The 18,956-nt window shown below is 48.7% G+C and overlaps 1 protein-coding gene across 1 annotated transcript in view; it reads right to left on the reverse strand.

The window, feature by feature from the left end:
• Nucleotides 1–1,833: 1,833 nt before the first annotated feature.
• The window catches only part of DENND11 (DENN domain containing 11), a 49,875-nt gene continuing 32,752 nt past the window's right edge, over nt 1,834–18,956 (reverse strand). Inside the window, exons 4-9 of the mRNA XM_055421390.2 lie at nt 18,390–18,543; nt 12,263–12,401; nt 11,317–11,448; nt 11,060–11,210; nt 10,527–10,595; nt 1,834–8,038 (exon numbers count right to left, since the gene is read on the reverse strand). Coding sequence (XP_055277365.1) covers nt 7,843–8,038; nt 10,527–10,595; nt 11,060–11,210; nt 11,317–11,448; nt 12,263–12,401; nt 18,390–18,543 — 841 coding nt within the window. The 3' untranslated portion in view covers nt 1,834–7,842. The remainder of the gene's footprint in view (nt 8,039–10,526; nt 10,596–11,059; nt 11,211–11,316; nt 11,449–12,262; nt 12,402–18,389; nt 18,544–18,956) is intronic.

Raw genomic sequence — 18,956 nt, forward strand, 5'->3', positions numbered from 1 at the left:
TAGGTTCCAGCGTGTGTTTTGTTGTTGATGGTTGTCCTGCAGTTAGCTGTGATTCTGGTGTTTCCGTAAGAGGTGAGCTCACACCCTGCCCCTCACTGCCATCTTGTCTCCTCCCAAAGGCATGTTATTTACAGCTGAGATAGTGTTTAACATTATAGATGTAAATAGATAAATAAGCAGATGGGATAGAAAGATTCTGTTATGCAACTCAAAGAACTGCATGACCTTGTTATATCAAAAATCATAGTGATATATCAGCTTAAACGCTTAATTAGATAGAGCTTCCTTTAGTTTGTTGAAAGCAGAGAACTAGACAGCACTGGCCCTGCCATAGATTAGTTAGCCAGTCGTTGTAATCACTTTGGTGCCCCTGAGGTTTTTATACTCCAGAGGGCAATGCACTGCAATAAGGTGGATGAGACCTAAGGCACTTTAAAAAAAAAAAGGAAGGGAAAAGGGGAAGAATTGGCAGACTTCTCAAGCAGATCAGTTTTAGGACAGTGCATATACTTGCACCCACAGACCTTGTGGAGAGGGACGACCACATGCTTAAAGGATTACAAAGCAGACAAGACCATGACAAGCAGCTTAAAAAGCCCATAAAATAACGCTTACCTGTTTACCTCCGTGTTCTTCAGAGTGGTGTTACAGCTGTACTTTTGCAAAAACGAATGAAACAAAAAGCAGACAGGTCCAAACGTGTCGGGGAGGGGGAGGGGTGCTGTGGTCTGAGAAAACAGTCTACATGAGCCAAGAGACTCTGGCATATACCGGTTGTGTAATAGAATGCAAAAGACCAGCACAGGATCTTGACTACCAGCAGGTATGTGTTTATTCAGTGATTCTAATTTTCCTATAGAAATAATGGAACATAGGATTGGGGAAGGATATTTAATTCAGATTAGTGTTTTGATTCATTTTTAAATGTAAATACGTCCTAGTTCAAATTTTGTTTTCTTGATTCAGACTTTTAACTGAGAACACAGCTGCCTTATCATCTACTGCCTTCTTGCCATTGTCCTTCCATACGCGGTCCACGTGAAAGGAGGCTTACCACAGCTATGACAGGCTCTCCCCAGTCAGCCAGACCTGAATGCAACAGGGTCCAACGAGAACCTGAGTCCCCCACCACCACCTTCTATTTAGTACAAACCTCATGTCAGACGAATGTCACTGAAAAACCGACAGCATTTCTATTCAAAACAGAGCAGATGTTTTATATTAAATACAGCTTAGCATAAAGTCTTTCGCTTAACCCCACAGCCAGTGTGCATGCATGGTTATAATTACTGTGTGCCGCTGCTTTATAACACGACTGATTCACTGTGTTCTCACCACCCGGGGAGCTAGGTAATGTGTGGTTGCATCACTTGGAAGGTAGGAACCTGGCTTAGAACACAGAGATAACAGCGTTAGGAACTGACTCGATACTGCCTCAAAATAAGCAACTGCCCAAAAGGTTAAAAATAAGACGTGTGTGTGTGTACATCTCCGTATATAATGTTTTAAAGTGAACTTTAGCAGGAAGAAGATGTGAAACAAAGGCTTTGGTCTGGGTGGGGTCCTCCTCCAGAAGTCGCCTGATGTAACTGAGAGCTCGCAGTCTTGACTTTTTTGACGGAATGGGGATGGTTCCTACCAACTTCGGTTTCCCTTACCTGGAGAGTGTGTATCCAGACCTCAGCCGCGAGGAGGACAGGCTCCAGCCTCTGCAGCCTCCGTCGTCCCCCTAAGTGAGGTCAGCACCATACGTTCTGCTCACGCCCGCAGCTGCCGCGCCTTCCTATCACAAACCACCTTTCTCGGACTAAGCGAAGGAGTGCAGCACACGTGTTCATGTTAAAATGCGAATTTTAATCGTAAAAACTGTTTTCTGTAAATATAGTTATATCAACCTCTCTGTATACAGCTTGGTTCAGATATATACAGATATGATATATACACAGATGTTATTATCTGTAGCACAGAACAAAATCAGTTCAAGAAACATGTACCCACTGGGATGAATCCCAGCTTTCCTTAGGCCTTCTAAATGATTACCACCGAAGAGACAGAACAGCAGAGCCAGATGCAGGACATTCAGGGAGATGTATCAACTGTCTTACTAATTTCATCCTAGGAGCTAAAGACTTGAAAAAAAACTAGATTCCATTTCTCTTACTGCTATGACTCTTACACTGGGATATTCCTCAAAATAGGGGTTTCACATTTAAGGCAACGGGGAGGCTATGCTGATCTTAAACTTGGAAAACACAGAACTTCTCTCCCAAGTTTCTTTTTCAGAAAAGACTTACTCATCAGACCGATTAAAAAAAAAAAACGAAATTCAGCCAACAAGCCTGAGATGTACCAAGGAGGTTAGTTTTGTTTTCCTCTACCCACACCCCTCAGGTTTCCTACCCAGTCTTCTCAAAAGCACAGAATCTACAGCTTTCCTCACTGGTCTTAGAGGGCTAGACTGAAACTCAATCTTTGTTTGATTTGGACAAAGGAAGGAGTTTTCACTCCAGTGTCAACAATATATTTTGACAACCAGATAACTCAGTGACCTGTGTGTGGATTTTTCATTTTGTGGATCATCTCTGGCTAGTTCATAAAGCCCTACACCCCACCTCCACATCCCCCAGCTGTCCTTAGCAAAACAGATGTACCATTAGTGTAAAGAGGCATTCTATAGCAAAGAGAGGTGGTTCATACCCATCTGTTTATGGTGATTGAATATATTTCCTGAATTGAGATCCTATTACCTGTAAAAGCCCATTCATTGCTGAGCTTCTAGGATAAATGCTAAAGAGATGAGAACAGGGCTTTACTTCTCCATCATCAGTTTCCTATATAGTACTAGAAAATTATTTCTAAATGTGCAGTTTCATCCAACAGTCCCTGTATTCCAGCTCCAGAAAAATGAACTAAAGTGACAGTTATAAAACTACTTCTGACTCCCTCCAGTTAAGAGGCCTAGCAATCAGCCTGATCACATTCACCCCTTTTCGTATAAGAGTCTTACTTAAAGTTGGTGACTGTATGTCATCCTCCCTAGGACTGTCAACTTTATCTCCTCAAAAGGCTGTTAGATTTCACAGGTCAGTCCTTATTCACTCACCAGAACATTTAAATAAAAAAAGGGGGGGAGGGTCTCAGCCGCTTCCAAATTCTAATACTGCCCATTTCTTCCAGGATTATCGTTTTGACATTTCCTTCCATTTCAACATCTGCATCCTCAACGCATCATATAGTCGTATCAATATAAAAATAAACTTCCATTTTTTACTAGAGAAACATTAACTTAATTCACAGTTAGCCTTTTTCCACCACACTTGGCCCTCAAGGAGCTCCTGGGAACAGAGGTATATTAGTAATACGAGTGGAATATTAAAAAATCCATCCATGACTTGGGAGTAAAAGGAGCCCTGAATGCCTCTTCCCCTACACCTGAATCACAAAAGGGCTTTCCTGAAACGAGAGGGGTGGGCTGGCCTGCTGCAGTGACCCCAGCCGCGCAGGAGCCTCACCACAGGGCACGACATACAGGTACAGCGGAGAAGAGACCGAGGACCGGCCCTTTCAGGGTCCAAGCCCACAGCCAGGAGCCTAACGGGGAGATGAGAGCCCACTGGACACACACTGGTCCCCATATCACTAACTCTCCTGCCTGGTTGAGAACTGGCATCACGCCAAGGCAAGTTCATTGTCAAGCTGAACACTTGGTCTTATTCAGCAGCTCCCCCACTTCCTGTACCTCTGTGAGTATGATCCTCCTGGGACGGGAGAAAGCAACACGGTTCATTCCCTGGGCTCTGTGGTTTCCTTTCCTCCTTTGATTTAGCAGTCCAGAGTCAGGGCTGACTCTCTGCAACCCCATGGACTGTAGCTCACCAGGCTCCTGTGTCCATAGGACTTTCTAGGCAAGAACACTGGAGTGGGTTGCCATTTCCTTCTCCAGGGGATCTTCCTGACCCAGGGATTAAATCCACATCTCTTGCATTAGCAGGAGATGCAAGTGGATTCTTCGCCACTTGCACCACCTGGGTAGTTTAATTTCAAAACAAAAACAAGTTCCTGAGGTCCCCTTCTTCCTGGAGGGTTGTTGTACTGCCATTAAAAGGTTAACGAAAACTTCACATCACTGCCCTTTGCAAAAGCTTCCCCAAAGGCCTTGGTTTAAAGGTGAGTAAGCTCATCATTTTTACTCTGTTTGAAGGGCTTTCAGTGTATTAAGACAAATAGCAAGTTTGCCCTCATAACCACCAGAATGAAAAAGTAGTTCAGCTAAGATTTCATTTATCTTTACCTTTATCTTCTAGCTAAAAGAGGTGATCAATGACTCTTCACGTGTGGTATTGAGAATTATCTGCACCCTGAGCTATACTTAAATTTCCCATCTTTTTCACTTGAGACAAACAAGTTATAAATGCAAATTCCTAGGCTAAATGATTTCTATCAATGTATTGATGAGTTCAGCTTCCCTTCTCCAGCCAAATGGAAGACACAATGCCATGATGAATGACAAAGGCAGCCTTCTAATCCACGGCAATCACAACTTACTGAGGACTATATGGGTGCTTACCTTAGAAGGGTTCTATGCCAGGCCTAAGGGGTGCTTCATGCTTAGCAAAAGCCAAAGCTAATTCTGAACTGTTATTTGGCCCATACTTTCTGGTCTGGGGAAAGATAAGTCCTACCATTTCTGACTCCTTTCTGAAGAGTCCTAATCCAGAGAACAACTGGACATTGTCCCAAAGGCTGAAGCGTACCATCTGCCAAGCCTGCACAAGTGAAAAAAAATCCATTTTGCCAGAACTTTGTCATATCCAACTAGACATTAGCAAACTCCAAGCCTGGGTTCTAGGCCCACAAGGACTCTGACCACCTAGAATTTCTTCTAACTTCATCCAATGATGACCCAGTGACCACATGTCTCAAGTCAGCAGTGTTTCCAGCTTAGGGCATGGCTCACAGCTTGGTTCAGCGGGTAAAGAATCACCTGCCAGTGCAGGAGACTCAAGAGATGGGGGTTCAATCCCTGGGTCAGGAAGATCCCCTGGAGGAGGGCATGGCAATCCACTTCAGTATTCTTGCCTGAAAAATACCATGGACAATACCCTGGCGGGCTACACTCCACAGGGTCGCAAAGAGTCGGACATAACTGAGGGACTGAACACACACACACACAAACACACACGTACAGCTTGGCGTTAGATCAGGCTTAAAGTTCCCCAGAAGGACCAAGCCAGCTGGCATAGGGTTGGGAGGAGGAGGTTTAAGAGTCGAGAGGGACAGAAGGTCACCATCAATCAATGTACCCACACCTGAGTTTCCCAGTCTGCTCCTGAAGGGCACAGTAATATTATAATAAGCCCTGTTTCTACAGAGGACAGAGAAGGACATTCTCCAGTGACTTCCAAACAAAAGCAGATGGTTTCTCTGAAAGTATTTCCATAGTGACACAAGAGCAGGTCTGGGTGACTTCTAGCTTCTGCTGTCCCTGTGCAGGGAGCCCTGCCTGGTACCTCGCCAACAAATTCTCCTTTCAGAGACCTGGCAGCAAGTGATGCTGGCGGGCTGCTCACCTGAGAGATTGGAGAAGAAGGTGGGGGTTGGGGGGGCGGGGAAGGGAGCCTTCAAAAGATGAACTCCAAGAGGCTCCATCCACTCCTCAGACATGACAGAGACGAGGGTAACACAGGGTAACAGCGTGCTCTGCAGCCCAGCAGAGGGCGCTGCGCTAGATTCCTGGCCTGACCAGGAAGCTGGCAATGCAGGGAAGGACCAGCGCTAGGGTATCCTCTTCAAAGGACTCTGTTGGAGAGGCGGAGTGGGAGAACGGGAGCAGAGGGGTTCTGCTCTGGGGTCAGCCAAACAGGCTGCATTTGACTTCAGACGTGGCACTGCCGCATGGGTGCATCCTCTCCCAGAGCCACTCCCAGCCCAGGGGATGCCAGATGGACGGCTGCCTAGAAATGCACAGAGTTAAAAGAAGGGGTGTGGAACCCTGGGCCTGCCATTCAAAAGGATACAGGAACCTCGTTTTCATCTGATTACCTTTACATCAGCATGTCTGAGCCTGGAGTTACAATAGCACAAAAACAAGAGCATTCGCACGCAGAAGCCCTCTGGAGCAGAAGGGCTTACAAAGAGTATTTGCCCAACAGATTCCCCAGTTCCACAGAATGAGGGCCTACCTGTGTCCTCCAAGAGAACCTGAAGTTTCCTTTTACCCCACCCCTACTTCTGACCGCCCATCCCAACTTAGAAAGCCTTGAACCTTCCAATAATACTAAGAGTAACCATTACTTGACCCAAGTTACAAAGGCTGCTCCTTCTCCAGGAACAAGAGGAGATAGCCACTCTACAAGGAAAAAGGCAGTGAAGCTTCAGCTTCTAAACGGATTCTTTTTTTCTTCTGTAAACAAATATATTACTGAAATGATGGCTAAACCCACAGAGGAGAAAAATATACAGTTTACATTTCAATGCCCAAACTTATTTATATATTTACATAAAAGACTACCTCGATTAGTCAATGTCTGCATTTTCACACGTGAACTTCTTTAATCTTGAATTCTGTATCAGGGAACTGCAGTGAGAATGGTTTTGAAAAAAGCAATAAGTCCTACAAAGCTAGTCTTGAGACAAGACACATGATCCATCCATTTGAAAGTTAATTTCTCTCTGATACTAGCCTGGCTGGAACTTGGTCCTGGACACAGATACACAGACACCTATTCCAATAACACAGCCAGGCAGGAATAGGGAAGGGAAGGAAGTTATATGTCACAGACAACCCAGGACCCCAAGTCAAGATCCTGAACTGGCCCAGAAGACCTCTACTCGACTGAGGAGCCAGCTTCTCTAACAAACCGTGGTTGTCTCACCTAGACTGACACCCACTGAACACCCCAGCCAAAGAGAACAGGCAGGGCTGACAGGAGCTTTCCCAGGTGCAAGCAGTCCAGAGCACAGCAGAGAAACTCATCACTCACACACGGGGTTCCCAACCACTCCCCTGGGTGCAGGCACCGCTGCCTCTGCAAATAAGTCTGGTACTTTTCTGGTCCCAGTTCCCTAGCTTGAGGAATGCTGTCTCTGCTAAAGAGAAGTTTGTTTATGAAGGCTCCTAACTGGTACACACTCCTGTTGAATCAGCCCTGAGGAATGTGCCAGCCTGTCCCAGGACGGGATTCAGAGAAATAAGACTGTGACGCGGAGCTGCCACCGTTAACTTAGAGAAAGGCTTCAAGGTTTCATTTTTACAGTTTTAGTTTTCAGCTGACTGAGAAGCCACCTCTCCCTGTCCTCTGTCTAGAGAAGCTTCATACCTGGTGACAGAAACATCCTTTGTCCCACTCTGAAGTCTCTACATGAACAGAGAAAACACAGATTTACTCTAATAAACCGAAAAGGGAATCTGATCGCAAGACAAGACTCCCAGAACCGATAAAACCTTGGAAGGCCATCTGGTCCAGCTTCTGCTTTGGGCAGATGGAGATGCAAGGCCACACTGGACAGGCTGTGGTCTCATTCTTGATACATCAAATGGCAGAGACCAGACAGACTTCCCCAACAGTCCAGCCAGGGCGTCCAGAGCCCCTGGTGATAGGTGGCCTTCAAGTCAATCAAAAGGAGACGAGAGAATCTGCTTTGATAACTCCTAAGTCTGAACCCAGCAGCAGCTCGGAAAGCGGTAGCTTCCAATGACCTCTAAAATCAAGGCGCTCTCATCTTACCTCTTGGGAAGAAGGGAAGAAAGGAGATGCAAAAATTACATTTGTTGGAAGTATAAATACCCCTGTGTGTCAATTAGAAATCAGGCCATCCCCGCGTGATAGCGGTTCATCCTTCCTATGGGCAACAGGGGTTGTCAATGACCAACATGACATCGATGCCGTAGGCCTCCAGCAGGTCCATAAGAAAGCTCCGGTCTCCTTGGGGGTCTAAACCCATGCCCCGAGCATGCTCGGCTGTCAGAGTTTTGTCTTGACTGGCGGACACCTCCAACAAAGTCTGAAATATCCTGTTGTTTTGCTCAAGGAAAAACCTGCATTCACAAGACAAGACGTGGAAAAGGGAGGGCAGAAAAGACACAAAAGTTTACCAACTGAGCCACACATGGGGAACCAGAACTACACTGTTTTGCTTGCTATACCATTTAAACGGTTTCAAAAGTCAGACAAGCCTTTTACAAGAAGAAAACAGGATAAAAGTTAAAAGAGTTATTCAAGTGCCACTGAGGTCAGCAAAGAACTGGTGTTAACCCATTCTATGATTAGTAAAATCTGAGTGAGTGCCAGAAATCTACAGGAAGGTTACTAGAGGTTTAAACACAGCTGGAGAGAGGCCCCATGAACTGTGTTCCCCTCTTTCTGTTTAGTCCTAAAGGGAAGAGAAAAATTAAAAATAAATAAACAAAAAACACCTGATAATGCAGTTCTGAGGTTAAGACTTAATGTGAGAAACTGAAATCCACCTTCAAAGCCCTGGATGGGTAATTAAAGCCAGTGACAGGAGGTGAGCCTTCCCATTGCAGAGAAGGACTCTTAAAATGACTCTCCAGTCCCTAAGTCGATCACACAAAAATGGTGGAGCTCAGAGGTACTGGGGCAGGCACTGGGGAGTCAGAAGCCAGCCCCAGGGGGTGGGCAGTGATGTAGGAGGGGGAGCCAGGCAGAGGGACCGATATCTCCACAGCTCACCATCATCTGTGTATAACTGTATGTTCCTTAGATGGCTTTTTCTTTTTGAAATTATGAAAGTATGATACACATTTATAGGAGACCTAGAAAATACAGAACAACATTCCACTATGGTGGAACTTAAATATAGTTCCTATATGTAGTTCCACTTACATGTAGTTCTACTATATATCACAATAACTTTTTTAAGTAGATAAATTAAGATTTTTAGTTGGAGTTTCAATATCAAACTCTCAAAAATTACGAGAATGAATAGACAGAAAAGCAGAAGGACATAGTAGACCAGGAAAACACTATGAACCAATTCAGTGTAATAAGATTCACATAACAGTAGGATACAAATTCTATTCAAGTTCCCATAGACTAAACCAGGAGACATGGGAACATATCCAGGGACAAAACAAGGTGCAAAAATTTTCATGGTACAAAGGTATTGAAAGGTACAGTCTGTTCTCTTACCACTGTGGAATTATGTTAGAAATCAATACTCTGATGGCTTTGTTTTAATTTGCACAGAGCATATCTGAGTGTCACTGACTTAGAGTACTATATGAAGATATATGCCATATTCAGATATGGTCTGATAACATAACAGTCTAGACTTTTCATCTGTATTCCACAGAGCAAGGTGCTCAGTGCCCCAAGCTTTGGGCAGTCAGGAGTTTCAGATTCAATAGACAGAGATTCAAAAGCCTTGAGGAGACTCTCTGCTCAGCTCCCAGACACTTTTACATCTTACAGCAGGTGCGCATTAGAAAGTACACTTGATCAGAATCAAAGTACTGCACCTTTGTTGCAACATCAAAAGCCAGCGCTAAGTCGTGTCCGACTCTTGCGATCCCATGAACTGTAGCCTGCCAGGCTCCTCTGTCCGTGGGATTCTCCAGGCAAGAATACTGGAGTGGGTTGCCATTTCTTCTCCAGGGGAACTGCCCGACCCAGGAATTGAACCCAGGTCTCCCACATTGCTGGCAGATGCTCAAAGGCAGAAACAATTCTAACTGCAAGTGCTACTCCCCATCCCAAGACAGGAAGCTGGCAGAACTGTTTCCGGTTCAATTACATTTCTGTTCCTATCACCTGGCACTATTAAACACAGCTGTCGCACAGAGTTGGACACGACTGAAGCGACTTAGCAGCAGCAGCAGCAGCTTATAAATGAAACCAATGCCTTAAAGGTATAGAGGCCATGGTTCTGATCCCGACCACCAACTGCTGTGGAGTAAAAGAAATGTCATTCAATTCAAGAGTTAAGTTTTTGATGATCCCATAATATTCCGTACAAGGAAGTGCTCTGTTCAAAGGCAGTAATGGATGACAAGCCCCCGCATCCTAAGAGACAGCTCCTATGCAGCGGACATCTGGGTGTAAATGACCAATAGGAAGACGACTCCTGGGGCTCCCACTTCTCTTAATAACCTTTCCCTGCTCTTGAACTCTTCTGGGTGCCCCTAACAGCGTTTCGGGGCTCAGGCTGACCCTGTGGAACCCAGCTCTAAGGGCAATAAAGGGCACCCTTGCACTGCAGCACGTAACACAGGAGGTGGTTGTTGTTTGGTTGCTGTGTCTGACTCTTTGTGACGCCATGGACTGTAGCCTGCCAGGCTCCTCTGTCCATGGGATTTCCCAGGCAAGGATACTGGAGTGGGTTGCCATTTCCTCCTCCAGAGGTCTTCCCGACCTAGGGATCGAACCTGCATCTCCTACACTGGCAAGCGGATTCTTTACTGCTGAGCCATCAGGGAAGCCCAACACAGGAGGGATCCAGGCTAAAACGGTCAAGTGCTAAGGGACCCGCAGGGAGGCCCATGACCACCGCCCAGGCTGACTTACAGCACAAAGAGGTCCTCTTCACAAGGGTTATAATCTTCTTCCACCTCCTGGGAATATAACAGCATCTGCCTGTCGGGAAAGAGATGACCATCAGCTTCTGGTGCAGCTACAAGGACCCCCAGGCCCCAGGTTAGGTCACTGGGTGGGCATCTGCATGGGTCACTGCCTCCCAGGAAGGAGGCTGAAAACCCAGAGCAACATCCCCACCGCTGCCCCGGCCAAAGGCAGGGAGAGAAGGGGCAGCACAGGACTTGGAGTCCAGGGCTGGGCCAGGCCCTGGGTAATCCAGGACGAGGGACAGCCTTTCCTAATTGTCATACAATTGGGGTGAGGCCATTTATCCCACCACTGATACCAGCCTGCTGCCTTGGGCTTCACAGATTTTAGAGGCCACCAGAAAGGAGTCAGCCCAGGCATGCCTGCTGCCCATCAGTATAGGTGGGGCGCTTCCTCAACCCCCGCTCCCTGGGCAGAGGGAAGGGGTGGCAGGCAGCGGGGCTGGGCCGGGGCGGCGCCCCTTCCCGCAGCCCCACCTCTGCTCGTTGAGCCGCCGGTACTTCTCCCGGTCGGCGCTGTTGATCTTCAGCAGCGGCCGCAGGCGGTCGCGGTGCGTCTTCACGCTCTGGTTGTCCACGTAGACGTCGTAGAGCTCCCGCTTCTCCTCGAAAATCTTCTCCGTGGTGCCTGCGGGAGCCGGGGTTCAGGAGGCGGGGACGCCGCGCAGGGCGGCCCTACAGGGAAGCAGGGCCCCGGGGATGCGCGGGCAGGATGGGGCGGGCCCCGTACTCACAGGCCACATAAGACACCTCTACCTCCAGGCTCTCGATGTCGGCCACGTTCACGTAGAAGAAAGGCTTGGACTCGGGCACGGTGCCCCCGATGCCAGGCAGGGAGACGTTGGCCAGGCAGCAGCAGCAGTACACTGGCGGGACAGCGGAGGTGAGGGCGCCCGGGGTCCCCGCTGCCAGCCTGCCCCCCTGCCTCCTGAGCTGCCCGCGTCACTAGGGTCTCCGTTCAGACACGGGTCAGTCTCTCTTTCTCGCAGGAGATCTCGCTTAGGATGTGGTACTGGTGACCTTCCCCCTTCTCAGAACCCTTGCCCACGGCAACCCCTTCTCCTGTCTGCGCCCCTCAGCCTCCTCTGGCTCAGCGCCCGGGCCAGCATCTTCCACGCTGACACATCCCTCCTGATTCACACTCTCTCCAAGTGGCGGCACAGGCAGCCTGGCCTGCCCGCCACGGTCCTGACCCAACTAAACCACTGCCTAGCGTCCACCTCGAGAGGTCTCAGAGCAGCTCACACAGGTAGTGTCCCAGTGGACTCTATCACACCGCCCCGGCTTGTTCCTCCGCACGTCCCCAGCTGGTGGCCGCCCCCCCGCCCGTCCTTGTCATCCTAGACTCTTCGCCCTGACCTCTCATACACATCAGAACCTTACAACCCAATCTGACACCAGCCTCTGCCAGGTTTCTCTTTTTATATCTGGAATCCATCCTCTCTGCTTTAATCCAGGCCCTTCTCTCTCTCCAGACTACCCATCTGCCACCCGATCCATCTTCCCTATTGCCGGAGTCCACATTCTACGTTATCAGTCCAACTGCGGCCCTCCAGGACTTCAAAGCAGTGAGCCCCTGATACAGATCAATCCCTCTGACCTTGGTCAATAATGGGAAGAATGGGGCAGTTTCTGTCGCAAGGAGCTTGGGCAGAGTCCCTGACCTTGGCTTCTAGTTACCTCTATAGCATACAACGCCCACTGGAGGGGGAGAAAATATCAAAATGCGCTTTCGAAGTAAGGCAAATTTCCAAAGGATGAGGATCTGTTCGCCAAAGAACTTAATAAACTGAGACATGCAGCCAGCTGGGTGTGTGATCTGAAAAAATTAACAGAGGTGAGTGAGGGGGAGGGAGGAATAACTTGTTAGAAATATTGTGAAAAATATGCAATACAAGTGTGTGCTAACTACCCCTCCCCACCAAAAATAACCCAAGGTATAACTAAACAGATACACTAAGGGATGGGTACTTCTATATAAAACGGTATTTTTCACTTTGAAAGTCTTATCTTTAAACCAGAATTCTATCATTCAGCAGCTCCCCGGATGCACCGAAGTGAGCGTTTAGGATCATTATCTACTTCACCTGAGAAAGCGGTGCAGAGGAAGAGAAGCTGGATTGTAATATTTGAGTCTCTCCGGGATGACGCACACCTTAGTGAGACCATCCAGCTCCCAAAGTGACTAAGCACAGGGAGGAAGGAAGGGATGAACCAACTGTCCGAGGTGACACCTCAAATATACAGGGACCAGCTCCCATGGGAGGTGACATGTGGGAACAGATTACAGGTTACCCACTGACACAAGGACTCCCGCACCTAGCCCCACCCCCACACCTAACCCCACCCCCTGTACCTAACCCCACCCCCGCACCTAACCCCACACCCTGTACCTAACCCCACGCCCCGCACCTAACCCCACCCCCCTACACCTAACCCCACCCCCGCACCTAACCCCACCCCCGCACCTAACCCCACCCCCGCACCTAACCCCACCCTCTGCACCTAACCCCACCCCCGCACCTAACCCCACTCCCTACACCTAACCCCACTCCCTACACCTAACCCCACCCTCTGCACCTAACTCCACCCTCTGCACCTAGCCCCACCCCCGCACTTAACCCCACCCCCGCACCTAACCCCACCCCCTACACCTAACTCCACCCCCACACCTAACCCCACCCACCTGCACCTAACTCCACCCCCACACCTAACCCCACCCACCTGCACGTAGCCCCACCCCCCTGCACCTAACCCCACCCCCATACCTAACTCCACCCCCTTGTCCCAACTTCATCCCCGCCTCCTCCCAGTGCCGTATGCCAGGGCCCCTCAACTCTGAGGGTCGCCTCCCAGGCGGGCAGAGGAGCCAAGCCATATTCCAGGAGCAACTGCGTGCGCTCCGTCTGACCCAGGGGAAGTCGGAGGCCGGGGTGCGGCTCTGCCCTTTCCTGACAGGAAGACCTCGGGAAAGGCAGCGCACGTTTCTGGTTCACTTTCTTTACCTGTAAGATGGAGATATATCACCACACCCCTCCTATGGTCAGAAGGACCACTTGAGAAACACCGTGTGCAACACTGGGCACACGGGAAAGCCACATGACACGGCTGTCACTGACAGACACCAGGCTTCAGGCCAAGCGCTGTCAGTGCTTTGGAAGGTCACTGCCAGGACAGTGTGTAGCTCACAGGCCAGCGGAGGACGCAGGCACACGAGCACGTAAACATCAGCCTGATGAGAGCTGTTACGAGAGAGGGGCAGGGGGCTGCAGGAGGGTGTACGCAGGCCCCGAGCTATGAGAGCAAGCTGCTTTCTGGGAACCGCAAGTAGCTGAGGGCTGGGCAGGGCCTGTGCCAGGGCAAAAGGGCAGCAGCCCAGCGAGGGGACCGTCTCTCTGCTGAGGCGCGGCCCTAGGCTGCACCCCGACTGCACGATACAACAGATTTCTGTGCTTTCACCTCAACACATTTCCCTTCTCTTGGCATTGGAGCTTTTACAGAGAACCTTCTTTTCTGGTCTTGCACAGTTCCTACTTTTATGTTTCCCTCCAACTTTTCATGTCAGGCACCCCATCCTCTTCTTAACTCCCTAACTGTCGCTGGTCGGTCCCTCGGATTCACGCTTCATCCCTCACCTTCCACCTTCATCCCCCTAGGAAATCCATCCACTCCTGGGGCTCAGTCCCCGACTTCTGTCTCTCTCACTGCTTTATTTCCCTGGGGGAGCATTTACTAGCTGTTGTCGGGCCTCTCGGAGAGGTCTCCATCAATCCTGCCTTCCTCTCACCTTCCAGGTTTTTCCTTCCCTCTGCTTAGATCTGACCTCTACAAGTTTATTTTAAAATTTTCTTTATATATCTGTTCACTGTGTAAAAAAATTCATTGACCTATAAACTTACAGCTTTTCAACCAGTTGTGACAAATGTTATATTTCAATAGAAAGATTACATAACAATATCTTCATATGTACACATATGTGATATATTTGAATAGGCTATCAAATTTACCATGTTAATTAGTACTGCCATTTTTTCCCCCTGGTCTTTTCCTCTTTCACATCTATAAGCATTGGTCCTCCAAACCCACCTCACCCCAAGGTAATATGTGTTAATAACCTACATCACACCCATCCACGTTTTTTTCCCCATGTTCATGTATATATGTGGACATGGATACATATATGTATGTGGATACATATATGTATATATGTTCATATATGTATATAGATATATCTACATGTTTGTACATACCCAAGGCAGTGATTATTTTACAGAAGTGATAACATCATATATAGTTTTCAGCTCTTTGCTATTCTTTCACAGTACTTTCTAGTAGAGCATCCCTCGTCAACTAGTTATGCTCTAATTCATTATTCCGAATGGCTGTGTAATATACAGTTTTCTATTTGTCTACCACTCTGAACAATATTGAATTAAACATGCTTATACAGACATCATGACACTCCGCTGGTTTACAGATAGAAGACAGAGCCTAAGGAGTGGGACTATCAGATCAAAGGGTGCAATATTCTGAATTTTAATAAAGCACTAACAAATTGTTTTTTTAAAAGAAGACTGTTCACATGTCTACTTGCAATCCATTAAGGTACCCTTTTCCTGCATCTCCCAGGGTTTAACATGTCTGCTAATGAGCTGCCCACAATAAGGCAAAAAACAGTGGCGATTTCACTTTTTCTCCCTCTGGGCCCCTTCTTGGCATCTTGGGGACAGGAATATAGGGCACCCAGGTCAGATGCTGGTCACCTCCCTGTGAGTTTGGAGACAGCGTTGAACTCAGAAGGAAAAAGGGGGTTAGAGTTAGGAGTGAAGAGAAAGAAAGTAGGTTTTCATCAATACAGGCCCAGAACTGCCCTAATGATCCTCTGACAGCTTCTTAAGTTATTGCCTCGCAGCACACGCCCGGGAAATCTTCAAACTACATTTCCCAGACTCCTATGCCCGGTGGCCACCCGTTAGGTTCTACCAATGGGGGGCAGTGACTGGCAGGAGGGCAGGAGGAAGCTTCTATTTCAGGGTCCAGCTTCTGCTGGTATTTCTCCAGGGGCAGGGGACACCTCCATTCTATACTCCAGCTATTCCTGGCATCCCCGGCCCTAGCGAGCCCTGCCCACACCATGCCCGGGTGCCCAGTGCCTCCCTAAGCGGTCTGAGAACCACGGCCGCAGAGCCCCTCCTCCGAGCTCCTGCAGCTCGGGTGTCGCTTCCTATCACTGTCCCCTCTTACCCCAGCCCCAGGAATGCATGGCAGGCAGCCTCAAAGAGCCCAGGCACACCACCAACCCTCCCCCACTCGTTGGTTGTCTGCTGCCTATCTATGCAATCCTCTTTTCCTCTTGAGTAACTTGCTTTTAACCACCAGAATATGGCAACACTACAGCACTGTGACTTCCACAATTAATATAACAGATTGTGACTTCCACCTTGCCAGCAGACTTTGTCACGGGTTGGCTTTGATGAAGGAAGCCATCACGTTGCAGAGACCCAACATGTTTGTTTATTGCCAGAAGCACTAAACAGTCAGCAAGGCTCTCAGTCCAACAGCCCTCAAGGAACTCAATCCTCCCAACAACCATGTGAACTCACAAGTGGATATTCCCCAGTCGAGCTGTCAGATAAGCCCCCAGTCGTGAGGGACGCCTTGACTGCAGTCTTGCAGAGGGCCCAGCAAAGCCTGGATCCCTGACCCACAGAAACTGAGAGATGTGGCTCAGCTTGCAAAGAACCCGCCTGCGACATGGGAGACCTGGGTTTGACCCCTGGGTTGGGAAGATTCCCCGGAGAAGGGAAAGGCTACCCACTCCAGTATTCTGGCCTGGAGAATTCCATGGACTGTATAGTCCATGGAGTCAGAAAGAGTCGGACATGACTGAGCGACTTTCACTGTTTTAAATCATTAATTTGAGGGCAACTTGTGATGCAGCAACAGATAAGTAATATAAGGTGGTAGCCACTGTCTGTATTTCTAGTGTTTAGGTTATTTTGTTACCTCTTTGTGCCTTTGGTTTTCCAATTCCTGTATTACCGATTCTCTGTATTGAATCAGTTTGAAATACCTGGCATAGTTTGTGTTTTCCTAACGAGACCCTAACTGGTACTTATTCAGGTTCAAATACCATGGTCTAACAGTTAAGGTTCTTTCCAATCTGATTGCAACCTATTTTTCCACTTTTTTCTCCTGGCCAGATGACACTGATCATCGTCAGAGTCAAACCAGTCTTCTCAGGCCCATGAACTCGCCCTGTGATTTCTCATGTACATCCCCACAAGGCAGTGGAGTGGGAGGGACTCAGCGCTGGCCTTGGCACCGGGCCTGTGTGTATACCCTGGCTCTATCTCCTACTAGTTGTAAGGCCTTAAGCAAGTCACTGAACCTTTAAAAACCTCAGTTGGTTTATCTCTAAAACATGGATTAAAAAAAAAACCCACTTTAAAGAGTGCTGCAACAGACCCAGACAGAGTCAGCAGAAGGTCTAACTGATAGAAGGTGCCGACAGAGTGCTGGACCCTGGCCCCCGCTGGGGCTCACGCCTTCCCTCAGCCTGGAGTTAGCATCCCTCACTTTCGCCCAGTTAAATACCTCAAATGCCTCTTCCAAGATGCCTTCTCAGAGTCCTCTCAAACTCATGGTATAATTTCTCTACCAGGGAGCCTGAAATTTCCACTGAAGTTTCTTGTGGCCACCTGTAGGGGAGGGGAGAGGGGATGGAGGAGGAAGATGGGGTGGAGGAGGGAGGGGGTGGAAGATGGGGAGGGGGGAGGGGGATGGAGGAGGAGGAGGCGGACGGAGGAGGGGGGACAGAGGAGGGGGACGGAGGAGGAGGAGGGGGACGGAGGAAGGGGAGAGGGACGGTGGAGGAGGAGGGGGACGGTGGAGGAGGAGGGGGATGGAGGAGGAGGAGGGAGATGGAGGAGGAGGGAGATGGAGGAGGAGGCAGGGGACGGAGGAGGAGGGGGATGGAGGAGGAGGAGGGGGCTGGAGGAAGAGGAAGCGGATGAGGAGGGTGAGGGCAGAGCTTGGGGAGGAGGGAAAGGGGGAGGCTCTTTGTACCCTCCCAACACCTAACGCTTGCTTGGGTCTTCTGTTAATGGTAAATAAACATATTCTGCTGCTGCTGCTGCTAAGTCACTTCAGTCGTGTCCGACTCTGTGTGACCCCATAGATGGAAGCCCACCAGGCTCCCCCGTCCCTGGGATTCTCCAGGCAAGAACACTGGAGTGGGTTGCCATTTCCTTCTCCAATGTGTGAAAGTGAAGTCGCTCAGTCGTGTCCAAACCTTAGCGACCCCACGGACTGCAGCCTACCAGGCTCCTCCATCCATGGGATTTTCTAGGCAAGAGTACTGGAGTGGCTTGCCATTGCCTTCTCCGAAACATATTCTAGTACAAAGTAATTCAGAAAAAATACACAATAAAGTAATATCAAAAATATGGTAACTAAGAAATCTCTCAACTGTTCAAACACTTCATTTTTAATTCAAATGTCTGCCTTTAAAACCAAAGCAACCACAAGAATCAGATCCACTCGTCGCCCCCAGGAGTCCACCACAACTGGACCCTCCATATGGTTCTGCACCACCATTACAGAAGTATTAGAAAGCATATTGTTTAAGATAACTTGCCTTATGTTTTAAATAAGAACCAAATGCTGAGGTTACAATCCTATTCTCTCAAAAGCAGACTTTGGGTGTTAGCCCAAGACACAAATTTCCTTATTCACGAAAACAACAATCAGCAATTACTGTCCCCAGACCCAAGCCCAGGACCGCATGAGACTTTGGCTTACCTACCTTCATCTCGGGGTACATGTACCGGTGGATGGAAGGCAGCCAGTAGACGGGGGGCAGGCTGCCCCCTCTCCCCGGGCCGGCGTGGAGCACCCCCTTCTTGTCCTCATAGAAGGCAGCCAGGTGAGAGTAATGACCCGGGGTCTCCAGCTGATGTCTGCACGAGACACACGCACAGTGAGAACGGGCGGACCGCAACCCTGCCACTCACTCCCGGACCCCAGGGCAACAATACTTGGGGTGGGAGAGGGCAAAAAGCCTGGATAAACTAAAAGCCTTCCTTCCAGAGGTTGCCTAGGACACTTCCTTAGATGTTACAAGTTCCTTAGCAAAAGTTCTAAGATAGGCTCTGAAAATCCCGACAGTGCTGTGGACACAAGCGCCTTCTCATGGGAAACAGGAGGAATTAATAGCCTATTAACTAATGTCCACTGTTCTGGAGCAAAGGATGCTTCCCAGAGAATGGCTGTTGGTGATGAGAAGGGGAAACTTGGAAGACCACAGATTCCCTGCATCAAAGCAAGATTGTCCTTGTTTAGAAAGCAAGTTTGTTTTCTTGCTTTGCTGTTG

The sequence above is a fragment of the Moschus berezovskii genome, chromosome 3, assembly GCF_049115385.1.
Source record: "Moschus berezovskii isolate FMDL1 chromosome 3, NW_MosBer_1.0, whole genome shotgun sequence".
NCBI lineage: Eukaryota > Metazoa > Chordata > Mammalia > Artiodactyla > Moschidae > Moschus > Moschus berezovskii.